This window comes from Falco punctatus (genome assembly GCF_963210335.1).
Source record: "Falco punctatus genome assembly, chromosome: 17".
Classification (NCBI taxonomy): Eukaryota; Metazoa; Chordata; class Aves; order Falconiformes; family Falconidae; genus Falco; species Falco punctatus.
Window position 1 is genome coordinate 5,551,949 of NC_137597.1, and position 13,354 is coordinate 5,565,302.

General features: G+C 52.1%; 1 protein-coding gene across 2 annotated transcripts in view; it reads left to right on the forward strand.

The window, feature by feature from the left end:
- Positions 1 to 487: 487 nt before the first annotated feature.
- CDK18 (cyclin dependent kinase 18) overlaps positions 488 to 13,354 on the forward strand; it is a 39,891-nt gene continuing 27,024 nt past the window's right edge. Inside the window, exon 1 of one of the 2 annotated variants that reach the window (XM_080367377.1) lies at positions 488 to 589. Coding sequence is in view for 1 of the 2 variants with exons in the window: in XM_080367376.1 (XP_080223502.1) it covers positions 9,295 to 9,338 (44 nt within the window). In the remaining variant the exon portion in view is untranslated. Of the gene's footprint in view, positions 590 to 8,906; positions 9,339 to 13,354 lie in introns of those variants that run through there. The other variant, XM_080367376.1, reaches the window with a different exon arrangement.

A 13,354-nucleotide genomic window follows, 5' to 3' on the forward strand; every position in this document is an offset into this window, starting at 1 on the left:
TTCCACGGCTGGTCTATTTTTGGCAAACTGAGAATGTTTGGCTAAATATAAGAAGAGAAATAGCTGGAACGGGTGGCAAAGCTGCTGCTAAATACATAACGCCACCGGGGTGACGGAGGCTGAAATTCCCGAGGCGTTCGGGTCCCGGGCGCGCCCCCGGTCCCACGAGAGCCCGCAGGACTGCGGGAAGCGCCGCGGGGGGCACGGGGCGCCGGGGCGGGATCCGTGCGGGGGGTGCGCGCCCCCCGCCCGCAGCGCCCCCCGCCCGCAGCCCCCGCCGCGCTCCCGGCCGTCCCGGCGCGGCCCCGCCGGGGCTCCTTATCCCGGGGCTGCGGCGGGGAGGAGCCAGCGCCGCACCGAGCGGAGCGCCGGCACCGCGCCGGGTCCCGCACCGCGCCCGCACCGCTCCAGCCCCTTCCGGCGGCAGCACCGGCCCCGCTCCGGCCCCGCTTCTCCCCCGGCAGCGGCAGCGGCGCCGCGCCCGCCCCGTGCCCGGTGCGGCCCCGCAGCACCGCCCCTGCCCTGCCCGGGACCCGGCGTGGCGGCGGCAGGAAGGAGGAAGGAGGGAGAGCGACCTGCGCGGCGGCCGGTGAGTGCGGGCTGCGCACCGCGGCGGGCCGGGACCCCCGCCGGGACCCCCGCCGCCTTTGGGACGCTTTGGGCAGGAGTGCCCGGGGAGGGGATGGCTGAAGTTGGACGGGCGGCGAGGGAGGGCTCAGCTCTGCGCCGAGCACAGCGAGAAATAATACCTGCCTGCGCCCCGGCGGAGGAGATCCCTGCGCCTGCTTTGCTCCTAAACGTAGTTCAGGGAGCCCTGGGCAGCCCTTCGCTCGCTGCTGACTTCTCCAGCACCAGACACCCCGGCATGGTCTCCCTGCGAAAGACCTGCAGGGGGTCTTCTGTCTGCAGCGTGAAAGTTGGGGGGCTTGCAGGGGGGCTGACACGCAGGGTCGGTCTGTCTGGGGGGTTTCCCCTGCTCAGGCTGGAGTCCTGCTGCTGGATGGCCGGCAGCATGGCATTCTCCTTGCGCTGCGTTTTTTTGCAGCTGGCTGTATCAGCTGCATCTCTCCCAACGCGCCTGTTGCTCCGACAGTTTCCCAGGGGCGTGAAGAACTCACCCCGGAGAGCACCTGTCCTGGCAGGGAGCTCCCCAGGCCGCCCGCGGAGAGCTGCTCTCCCTGCCGCCCCAGCACTAGCTCCTGCCCAGCCGGGCTTTAATAACTTGGCTCTTCTCTCCATGAAAACAAACCGGGATGAGCATGCTGGCTGGTGGGCACAATGGTGGCATTAGCTGTGAAAAGAAGAAAAGCATCAGGGTCAGGCCTGGGGCTGCTGGCGTTGGGTTTTTTAGTGCTCAGCATCAAGCGAATGAATGGTGCGATGTGTGCGTGCTGAGGATCGGAGAAGGCGCCTGGAGGGGAAGCGCTTTGCTCAAGCGGCAGGCAGAAAGTTAGTGCCTCTGGATGAGATCTGTGAAAGGGCAAGTGCCTTCGGACAGGACCTTCTTCCTGCAAGGAAACAGGATTAATTTCCTCCTCAGTGGTAATGGGGCAGCGTGTAGATCTGCAACATGTGCTAACACACAGAGCTGAAATGTGGTGAACGCAAGCAGAGTCTTGTTTTCCAGCCTCACGAGGCATTGACAGGGCATCTGGGTCACCCCGTCTGTGGAGAGGTCACGAAAACCAGTTCCCACGATCCTGAAAAGATTCCCTTTATGCAGGCACCAGCCCATTAGATAATTGGTCAGTTGGTGTCAGCGGGAACACATCAGTGGTGGCGCGCTGGGATCCCAAATTGCTTTTGTAGTCGAGAGCATCCTCTCCTCCCTGGAGAAGGTACAAGTACGTCGATGGGATGTGACATGATGTGTCCAAGAGCCTGACGTAAAGAAGGAGCAGAGGCAGGAACAGAAGGGAGGGCACCTGGTTCACCGGCTGGCACCTTGCCCGTGAAACTTCATCTCTGTGTGTATATCTGAGGCATTCCACTCGCTGTTTACTGGTTTTCAGATTCTCTTTGTCATGTCAGGGGACTTCTGTGCAAGTTTTGGTGCCCGTTCTCTGGGTGGGACCACTTTGGACGATAGATTTCATAAATTTGTTTCCAAGGGCCCGGACTTATTCACTAATGCAGGAAAGTATTGGGACCTTGTCCAGATGAGGGCAATTAGTAAATGACCAGTGGAACAACCTCTCCAGCAATGAATGGCTGGGAGTTCCTCCTGTCTTATCCTGCTTGGAAAAGAGAGGAAATTTTGTAACTCAAGAGCAGGACTCTCGAGATCTGACCCTGTCCCTGGCCTTGCTACGGATTCTGTCTGACCTTGGACATGCCACCGTATCCCCATGTCTGAGTTCCCCCATCTGTTAACACTTGACCTTGCTTTGTTCTCTGAGATTTGCTCCCTGAGATCTATAGAGCTTTGGGCTGCTGGCAGAGATAGGCGTGGAAGCACTAAAATCCTTGTCTCAATGCTGTGAGGGCCCCTTTCACTAAACAAGCAGTCTTTGTGGTCCCCTGAATGGACTCTTCAGACAGGCTTCGCTGGCAAGCGAGTGACAAAGAGCGAAGTGATGGTGTCACGTATTTGTATGTTACAGGTGACTGAAATGCAGCTGACATGCCCGGCTGCCTTTTACTGGCTTCCAAACTAGCTGCTTTAAATCTGTAGCTGCTGCCTTGCGTGTGCATTTATTGCCATTGTTGCCGTCTCGTTTATCACAGGCACGGGCTGGGGTTCAGCCCTGCTGTGCCAAGAGCACGGGGGCAGGAGGAGACCGTTTTTACCTTCTGCTGCTGGCACTGTGGCTAGACAAGATAGATGAAGGCAGCTGCATTTTGCGTACGGGAAGGTGAAGAGACAAAATGGCTTTTTCAGGGTGCTGCAGGGAGCCTGTAGCCTGTGGTCGCGCGGGGAGTTGAGTTTTGACCTCCCAAGTCCATGAGGATCCCTCCGTTCTCTCTGTCCTGCGCCCTGCCACTTGGTGAGACAGGAACCTGTATATATGTACTTTCCCTATGTCCTGTATGCATTAAAATATCCACATTGCAGTTTCCACTGGGACCATCCCCTTGGTCTGGCCTTGTGGAGAGAAATGAATGTTTGGTCAATCCTTGTAAACCCTGAGACATTCCTCTGGCTTCCATACAGACCTGAGGTTTGGGCCAGGAGGTCTGAGAATTTCCAGAAAATCTGGGACACATGTTTGGAGTCATGTCCGAATAGTAGTAAGAGTTTCCAGGAGAGTTTATATTCAATAAGAGCCTCCCAAACTCTCCGTCCATGCTCAGGGAAATTGAGGCAAACTTAAAGCAGTTTCTCCAGGCAACAGGACAGGGGGTCTTGACTCTGGGACCAGCTACAGAACGCAGAAAAGATCCCAACCCAACCTGAAGTGAGTTCCGCTCTGCATATATTAGCGTACTGAAACCCTGAAAGCTCAGCTCTGCTCCATGACATGGCCTCAGTTTACATCTTTACAGGTAGAAAAACAATAGAAGGTCTCTATTTAAAAAAGGCCCTTCAACTGCTTTCAGCAAACTTTGTCCATGCAAAGGTTCAGCCTGCTGGGTTTGCTTTTCTCTAAATTCACTTGCTTCTGCTGTTTGTAAAGGGAAAACTGATAGGAGAAGCAACCTGTTGATTAATGTAGATGCGAAAGCCCAGATTACAATCTGGTGAACAATTAACTTTGCAGAGTCGATCTGTAAGCAGAGGGAGCATCTTTTGCTCTCTCTTTACGTTTCTAATCAAGATTTCTTTTCAGGTAGCATTTTGCCTGCAGCCAGTGTTGCTCATCAGCTTGTTTGCTCATTGCTCACAATCTTAGCTTGTATCTTTGTCGAGGCAGCCTGGCTGGAAAAGAAGCTGGTGTGAAATTATTTTCAAGCCACAGAGCAGAACTAGCAAGGCTTGAGAGATGACTGGGGTTCATCTGGGCTTCTGACACTGCTGCAATCTCTCATTTGTCTTGTTCTTTCTTTGCCTCCCTCCTTTCGTGCCTCTTATTCTTGCTGTATCTCCGATCACAACTTGAGATCTGTATTCTCTTGCCTTCTGGGTTTGCTTGCTGTTTTAGGAATGAGCTCCAAGCCACCACAATTAAGGCTAGATTTTTGCAGGCAGGCTAGGCACACCGCATTCCCGCTGCAAAATATCCACGTATATTCAGCACAGCGTGCCTGCCCACTGGGCTGATTTCTGTTGAAAATCTGACCATTTCTTTTCACACCTGAGCAGCAGCTGGGCTCTTGTTAAAATTCTCACTCGTGCTAAATCCATAATGCACCACAGTTTCAAGTGCAGGCAAGACCTGCGGGAATACAGCTTGTGAAGTGGAAGGATGCTCAAGGCTTTGGGGCGCTTGCTTCAGAGAGTTGGATTCAGATGCCAGCACCAGCTCTTCTGGTTTTGCTTGTGGCTTTTCTGCACTCCTGTCTTACGTCAGGTACTGTCCCTGCCATGCCAGGGTGCTGGGAGGATAAATAACTCTTAAAAGTGTTCACACGGTGGAACAGAGGGGTGTTTGACCTGCTGTTTTCGAAGATGGATGCTCATTGCTTTTTGGGAACCAGGCCTTCCAGAGCAGCTCAGGTGGAGACATTTCAGAACATCTCAGGCTGTGCACAGCCAGGCCGGATCAGACGCTGACCCGCTGTGAGCCTGGTCATTTTGAAGCAGGGACAATCTCTCACTGCTGCCTTTTGCACGGCGATCCTCAGTCTCTGAGGCCAGCAGGCACTACCGTAACAAAACCAAATTATTTGAGTAGCAGATCCTGATACAGAGCTGTCAGTGCCCGGTGCCAGCATTGCAGGAACACATGGTATCATCAGAGCCGTTACCGCTTGTGATGCGCAGAGGAGGAAGCAGACAGGATGGTGTGGTGTTGGGTTTACTGCCCTGCCGTTACTGCACAAGGAAGGGGAAGTGCACAGCTTCTGTGTGCACCTGGAAGGACGAGCGCTGCTAATGAAGACACTTCATTGCCAGTTAATGGTGCATTCAATCCAGTTATTTTGTTACTTCCTTTACTTCCTCAGTTTTGTTAATTACACCCAAACAATCCACCCTCGCGCCACCCGTGAGCTAGTGCCATCATCTTCATTTATCAGGTGGGAAACTGAGGCAAGGAGCGTATTCCTGGTGTTAGCAAGCTCCTGTCACTGGTAGCACTGGATCTTAAACCTGAGGTCTGAGACTCTCTCCAACATGTGCTGTTTTGTGCTGTTTGTAGCCCGTCTCTTGCTGTGGTTGGGGGTGACGTGAATTTTACTTGTCTTGTGGGCACCCTTTCAGTTTTGGCTCGTGCCTTGCCATGTGGTAATGTTTTTATTACTGAAGACTTCTACGTGAACCCTCTTCCCCTCTTTCATCCCCAACCTCTGAAATGCTCAGCTGTTTCCTTCAAAACAACCCAAATTTCCCCAGCTGTGGGCTCTGGGGTGGGACGGGAGGCTGGGTTTGACCAGTTTCCTGGGGTGCTGCTGTTGTTTTGGTGACTTTTAATTGAATTGCTAAATTAAAAGGGAGAGGCTGTTGAAGCTGGCCATAAACACTGAAACCTCTGAAGAAATCAGAATGTGCCTTTTTTGGGAAGCAGAAACATTCCAAACGTTCCGTTTATTTCTGTTATTTCTCTATTTTGATTTAAATAGTTTTACTCGGTCTATTTGATTATTTGGGAAGTGTTAATGTGCTGGTCACTCAGGGGTTAGGATTCATGATCCCAGTTAGATTTAGCTGCAATCTCCCCCGGGCTGTTGCTTTTTCTGCACACCCACTTTTTCCCAGCATTGCCCACACTTGAAGCTGTATCTTTTTTTAGTTGCTAAATCTGACAAGGTTTATGAACGGGAGCTTTAACTCTGTGTTTGTGAACATGCACAGGCATATAAATTCATCAGTGTTGGATTTTTTCTGTATTCCAGCATGGAACATCACCTGGAGCTTGGTTTTATGCCTTCTAGCATGCCTTGAATTATTTGGTGGAAAGCCTCTTAGGCTGGCAGCTCATGTACCAAGCCTGTGCTGCAGCATGTGCTGCTAATCTATAGATACCTAAAGATGCAACCAGGGACCTATGGAGATCTTCAGTAGCACTTTGGGTTGGGTTTGTGTTTTGTTTTTTTTTTAATTTATTTTGGATTCTAAAAATCTGGTTTGAAGAGTATAATAGCAGCTGAAGCGATCGCTTTTCACCCAGAAAACGCATCCTGCTATTGCATCTGCCCCTGTTGGTAGGTGGGTTAAATCCTACTTTCTGCCTGCCTTTACCAGATTCTCAAGTGGCGTAAATCAGCATTGCTTGGCTGAAGTCAGCAGCCCCAGACACGGCAGTTTTGTCACCAGCCGAGGCTGTGAGTGCCACTAATCCTCTCTAGTTTTGTAGTAGGATCTCTTCTGTAATGTGTGCTTGTCTCATCGCTGCTGCCACCCAAGAAAACGCAGAGAACTAGAAACTACCACTCATTTCTGCTGTACCAGCATCGCCAGTGGCCTGCTAGAGAGCCTCAGAAACTCAAGATCCAGTCCTGATACAGTAGATCTGGGCAGCAGCGATCTGTAAACGACAGACCACAGGACGAGGTGCTGCGGTAGTGACCTGGAGGTAGGATCCGGGGCCAGATCTCCTGGAGTTTTCCTGGCCGTGCCATTGGCTCGCTGTTCGACCTTGGGCTAGTCCCATCCCATCTCTGCAGTTCTGTACTTCCCATCTTGGAACTGGGGGGATAATAGCCAAATTCACAGCTAGGCTGGAGTACGGTTGGTCTTCGTGAGATGCTTGGCTATCCTTGAGCGAACAGTGATCACAGAAGGGCGAGGAACTGATTCCGTGTTACTGTAGGCACAATAACCTTCCTGGCATCTGTTCTCCATGCCTCAGATTGGAGCAGCAATTGAAGCGCAAGGGGGAAGAAGCAGTAAGGAAAATCTGCATTCAGCCTAAAGTGTATATTGCTCCTGCTACAGATATTCCCGAGGGTTGGTCAGCTTGTAATTATTAACCGATTACTGCACAGTAATCACCGTGCCACAGGATGCAGGAAGCACAGGCAGTCAGGAACAAACCATGTCCCACAAACAGCAGCCTTTTCTTATCTGTCCTTTGTATTTTGCTCGTCGTGGTGGTATCTGACTACAGCCCTGCCCATCAGGCTCGCAGTCAGCCTGTGGCCGGACACCTCTGCGTGCTGTTTGCTTTTCGTGCTTGCAGTTAGGGGACTGAAGGCCAGTGTTAGCCCAGAACAGGGAACAGCTACATCCCGAACCGTGGCTGCGAGGAGGACCTCTTTTGCAGGTCTGCCAATGTTCCCCGTCCTGCTTGAAGAAGACCACATCTAGGGGCGAGCCTTTGGAGCCCTCGCAATCTGCCCCTACAATAAAGGCATTGAGATTGCGTGTTTCCTGAGCAAGGCACTGGCCAGGGGAGGTGAATTAGAAAGTCTGGAGACTGAAAGCCTCTGTTTGTCCCGGGAGCAGGTTCGGCACAAGCGAGGAGCTGCTCTGCCAGCAGTGCCAGACTGGAGTGCCACGGGCTGCAGGCGCCTCCAGCGCAGGATGCGATGGGGTTGGTCCCCATGGCCCACCAGGGATGGGTGTGCTGAGCAGAGCTGCATGTCATTAGGGGTCTGTGGGAGCTGGGGGACAGCGCAAAGCCCACGTCACCCCTCACAGCAGCTTCAGACAGAGCAGGGAAAGAACCTGTGCAGTGCCTTAGTACGTCAGCTGGCATATTTTCTTTTTCGAGGAAGAACTGGAATCTGAAATGCTGCCCAGTGCAGAGGAAACCTCCGCGGGGCCAAGTCTCACTGTAGGCTTGTGTGGTCGAGGCAAGAAACCTCTAAGGGATACCTCAGACTGCCCTGGTCAGAGGAGCCGAGGGGTTTGTTTTTCCGCCGGTTTGGTTTTGGATTCAAGGCAGAAAACTTCTCTGACGTGGGTCTGAGGTGGGGGAGGATGGGCTGTTGGGGCCATCAGACATCATCGTCAGCATCGAGAGCTGCTGCTATGCCTGTAGCTGGGGACAGGGACACAGGGACCTGAAGCAGCAGGAGTGGTAGCATGAGCCCCGCAGCCCTTGCATTGACCAGGCACCTCAGAGCCATTTCTGCTCTTTGGAAAGCTCCGGAAAGGCTGCGGATGGTCTGGTGGCACCTGGGCTTTTAGACAGGGATTTGCAAACACCACTTGCAGTGTAAATCGGTGCGTGTGGGACAGAGAAGCAACATTTGCTGCCTGGGAGTCTGAGGAGGAGGCAGGACTAGTGGTTTTAATGCTCTTTTTCACCATACCCAGGCGTTATTTTGTGTCTCGTCCAAAAGACAATTAAAAATGTAAAGAGTGCCTCTGTGTCCCCAAACTTCTCTCTCCATTAAACGAAGCATCCTATTTCGTTTAATGTAAACAAAGCACACACCTCCCAGTACCACCTTCACGTTCCTCCTTTCCACCGTGATCCTCCTGCTTTAGCAGTAGCTCTCAAAGCCCCTGGAAAGAGCAGTGGCAGCGAGGACCTTTCCCATCGCTTGTTGCTGCCCTGCCCCTGGAGAGCCATGGCTGGGGCGTGCAGCGGTGCCGTTGGATTCCTCTCAGCCCCCCGCTGCAGCTATGCAGCGCTGGGAGCGGGTGCTTCCTCGGTGCAGGAGGTGCAGAGAAAAGGTCCGACTGCGTAATTTAAATTCCAGGAAAACACCACACCGTATCTGGGGGAGAAGGCGTGTTTTTATAAATTACCATTAACAGCATGTGTTCTATTTAAGCACTTAATCCCTTTCAGTCCCTCCTTATTAATGATTAATTGTGCAACTAATTGCACTATGATAGTACCATTGCGAGTGCAGCTAGTTGCAGTGTGTGCAAGCAACCCCACCAGTATTAAACCAGATAAGAATTCGGGGGGGGGGGGGACGACGACCTCGGCTCAACTGATGCTCTGCTGTGTGAACACAGGCCAAATCTCTCGTCTCTTTGGGTCTCAGGATTATAATCCTTTCTTATCTTGAGTGTTTCCTATGAAGCATACAGCTTATCGGCTCGCGAGGCAGGAGAGGAGCAGAATTGAATGCAACCCAGCGAGCTTTGAACAGCCCTGCTTGATGTAGTCCCTTTTCATCTCGCTTTCTGAGCTTTAAGTCTCCTTGACTCTCGTGGCCTGTTACTGAAAACCACATGGAAATACATCTGTGTTTTGACTGGGGGGGTGGGGTGTTATATTTGAAATTATTTCCAGACGTGCTTCTGATGTCTTACAAAAGGGCAGTGGACTGCAGGCTACGGGTCAATGCGTGATGCAGCCCAGCATCTATCTCTTCCTGACCGTGTCCAAGGGCTGGTGAGTCCGACCATGTGTTTCCCTGTGAGAGATCGCTCTCCCTTGCTCTCTTTCGCTCTGGTTATCTCGTGCTGGGCTCTGTTATCTCCCCCAGTTCCCACGGCTTGGGCAGAAACCATCTAGCTTGTCAAGGACGCCAGAGCTGCGGGCAGCTGTGTGGGGGACTCAACCAGTGTGCCAGGAGAGTTGCGATAGTTTTTAAAGTGTAGGGGGGAAGGTGGGTTGGGAGGGAAGAGAGAAATGGGAAAATGAGTTGTTTTTTTTTTAAAAAAAAGAGGTAAATTCTTTACTTTAAAACCCACCAAATAGACTTGCTTTGTCTGCCATTCCCATGACTGACATTGCAACTTTCAGGACACTGAGCAGTGAGCTGGGGCTTGGTTTGGCTTGGTGAAACAGATGTTATTTACAGTTTAACAAGGAACAAGGTTTATCTAAACAGTGTGCGCTTGCCGGGTTCCCAGATATGCATGAAATGTTGCCCTCCATAGGGAAGTGAGCAGAGCTTTGCAGGCACTGAGGCGTGCTTAATCTGTTTATACATGTTTCGTCTGGGATATCTCTATTTGATAGCCGGTTGTGTCTATGTTTGGTTTAACATGAAAATGTCATAGTCGCGGTGGTGCTTAGCTGTGGTGGGGTGAGGCTGTTAGGGAGGTCGGTGTCTCCAGGCAGTGCGGAAGGATGGCTGAGGATGCCCTGCAAGCATGTGCTGCTCTCTCGGGAACAGAGGTTTCCTGGAAGGCAGCATCTCACTAGGTTTTGGATCCTGGAGAGCTTGCACCATCACAGTGCCTGGGCTGGGCTCTTGGGCAATCCCACAGCCTCCTTGTAGCATCCCTGTACTTAAGGAAAATGGTGCTGCTGGTACAAAATACCTGATAAACAGCTTTCTGAGAAGAGGAGATTCAGCACAGACATAGGACAGTCTGATGTGCAAGCACATCCGTGTCCTGGGCAGCCCAGGGGGATGGAGGTACACCAGAGGATGTCAGGAGTAAAGGGGAAGAAATGTCTCTGCATCTCAGGCCAGCCTCCTGTCTTTCTGCTCTCCCAGCTTTTTCTAAGGAAGCTGATGGATGAGGCAGGACAGTTCCGGAGGAAATTTTTGCTGTGTAGGGCACATGCCCAAGCTGGTTGGCAACCCCCAGATCTCAGGAGCTGCTGTATACAAGGGGAACCCCTCAGTTAATGTCGGTTGTGCTAGTCGAATCCTAAGTGAAGGACTGTTTGAGAATCTGCTTCATTTGCTTTCACTACTTGCTCTCTGAGGCACTTGCTACTGTGAAAATCCCTTTTGCTGTTTGTTTCTGCATTATTCCTTCCCTGCAGGTGGCCCAGACAATGTCTGGTTTTCACTGTGTTGCCCAGCCCCTGGCTCTTCGCAAAGTGGAAATGCTTCATGTGCAGAAATACGGCGGCGTGTAGTGTTACTGGCAGCGGTATCGGCGCTGAGATCTGAGAAGCCAGGGAAGGAATGGCAGGGGCACTTGGCTCCCTTCAGATTAGGGAGAAAAACTTGAACGTTGAGAGGGGAGAGAGCGTGGGGGGCAGGAGAGCAGGTGAAATCCGTCTGTGCAGGAACAGCTTGAAGAGTTTGCAGCAGCAGGGCACAAGCCGTGCGTCCCCCCGGGGGAGGCAAAGTGCTCTCAGCCTTTGAGGTGCAGCACGTGCGCGGGCCAGGGGCGAGGGGGAACCATCGCTGCAGACTGCTCGTGCTGATGCAAGGGTGTCTCAAAGCCTGGCATCTACTAGGCAGCAACACAGAGCCCTTGCCGAGTTCGCTGCCTCAAAGCAGTGCTCTTATCACACTGGGATCCCTGGCAGCCGCCTCTTGGCTCAGGAGGCTTTTTAAATCTTCTGCCTTCCTCCAGCCTTGACAGCAGCTTACTGGAGCAATCCTTTCCCTCATCGCGAGGATGAGGTGTGGGCTCTGGATCTGGGAAGCAAAGCCAAGCCAGAAAGATCACATGGATGCCCACCTGCACATCTCACCCCTGGCTGGGGCTCTAAGCCCCGCTGCGCTAATCGTGATAAGGAAGGGTCTGGATAAAAGATATCGCAGCGTTGCTCTCTGCATTGTGGGGGAGAGGGGGATGCCAAAAGTAATTACAGTTTGTGCTGTGCTTTGAAATCCTCCGATTCCTCAAGCGTTGGCTTGTCATGCTCCCTACCTGTGTGGCAGCTCCCTGCCTGTGTGGCTGCATTTCCCTCACATCTGAGGGAAAAATACACACACACACACGTGCGCAAAGCCCTCCAAGGATGGGTGCACAACTGGTTTAAGATTAAATACCGGATTAGTGCAATCCTTGGCAGGGAAATAGACTTGTAGTGTTTGCTCACCACCTTCCTACCATGTGACTATTCTAGAGCTTTAAATAAAACAGATTTGAAACCCTGCTGCAAAGAGTTTTATGTGCCTAATGCCAAGCAGTGGTACTGCTGCTCCGGAGCGCGGTCCTGGGGAGAAACCCAGTCCGTAGCTGGTACTGTAAACTCTGCTGGAGTGGGGAGAAGTAGGTCAGGAACACCGTCCCCTTTCATTCTGGGCTTTTCCACTTGCTGCTGCAGGATCTGTCCGAGGGCAGTGGGGGCTGATTTAGCAGCTGTGTCGGCTCCAAGGAGCTGCTGGTTCTGAACTGGGAGCTTGCTGGGGGAGGAAGGAGCATGAATCCTGTATGACGTTGTTGTTTGTACAGTCGCTCCAGCTCCTACTGCCATTGCCAGGGCTGGGTGGCATGGGAATCCAGGTATCTACAGGTTGTGGAGCAGAACTGGCAGAGGTCTCTGTTTTAAGTGTGTTCTATCTGGGTAGGACAAGGCAAGCTGGACTCCTTGCATTTCTAGTCTCCTAGAAAATGTGTGGCAAAGAGCCGAGCTCTAAATTGCTTTGAGTGCTTGTGGTGGTGCTACTTCTTATAAATGTTGTGCTTCTGTTTATATTAAAACTGTTTTCTGTTTTTTCTGGGAAATTCGGTCCTGTCAAGATCCTTTGATACCAGGGTCCCTCTGGTAAGACTTTTCATGAGGATCTGGATTTCATTTGTTCCCTTCACCTTTTTGTTGTGCACTGGTTGCTGCCCCCCTCCTTTTTTTTGCACCAGAGGTAGCTGCATTTCACAAATTCCACACGACTATCGGGTGTACAGGGTGTATTTTCTGTTTCTTTAAATACCCTCCCTAGGAATGCTTTCAGAAAGGGGACCCGGGCAGCAGGGCTGTGTGATCCCTCTGCTCAGCTGTCCCTGCGGAGCTGAGGCATCGTGATGCCAGCTGAGCTGTGATCATACCCCTGGGCAGCAGGTCAAGGCTGACTCCTGTGTCTGCCTTCCACACTGCTGAAGAAATTATTACCCCCAGTCCTCATTTTGCACTGATACCTTCCTTTCAGCCTTGATCTCACACGCCAGAAAGAGAGCCCTTGGGTGGAAGACGAAATCATGGGTCACAGGAGGAAAATTCCAGTATTTTCTGTTAAAGAGAGAGGGAAACAACCTCTCCTGGTGCCTCCTGACCACTGCAGGGAAAGTGGATCCTGGCTTTTGGTGAGCTCTTGTCTGTGCAGCAATTCGAGGCAAGCTTGCGGCTCTGGGAGCTCTGTGTGGGCTGGGGAAAGAACAAAAGCTCTAATTTAAAAAAAAAAAAAAAAAAAAAAAAAAAGGAAAAGGAGGAAAGAAAATAGCAATTAAGAAGGCAGCAGACCCTACATACCCCGTGCTGCGTGAGGGTTTGGATGACAGCATTGCACAGCTTTATCCGGCGGGATGGAGCTGCAGATGTGCTGGGGGAGAGGCTCGGTGGGACTTGGTCTCTCCTGCACCAGGGGTCTTCTCCTGTAACGTGGATCATCCTTCCCACCCCGTAGTAAAGGGAAGGGCAGGTGCTGACAGCCTCAGCCACATGTTAAACACTCCTGGGAGAGAAAGTAAGAGGCTTTGTGTTCCTGAGAATGACTTTCTTTGGCAGCTGGAAGCTGGCACCCTCTTCGCTGTCTCTCCCAGCCACCTGGGAAC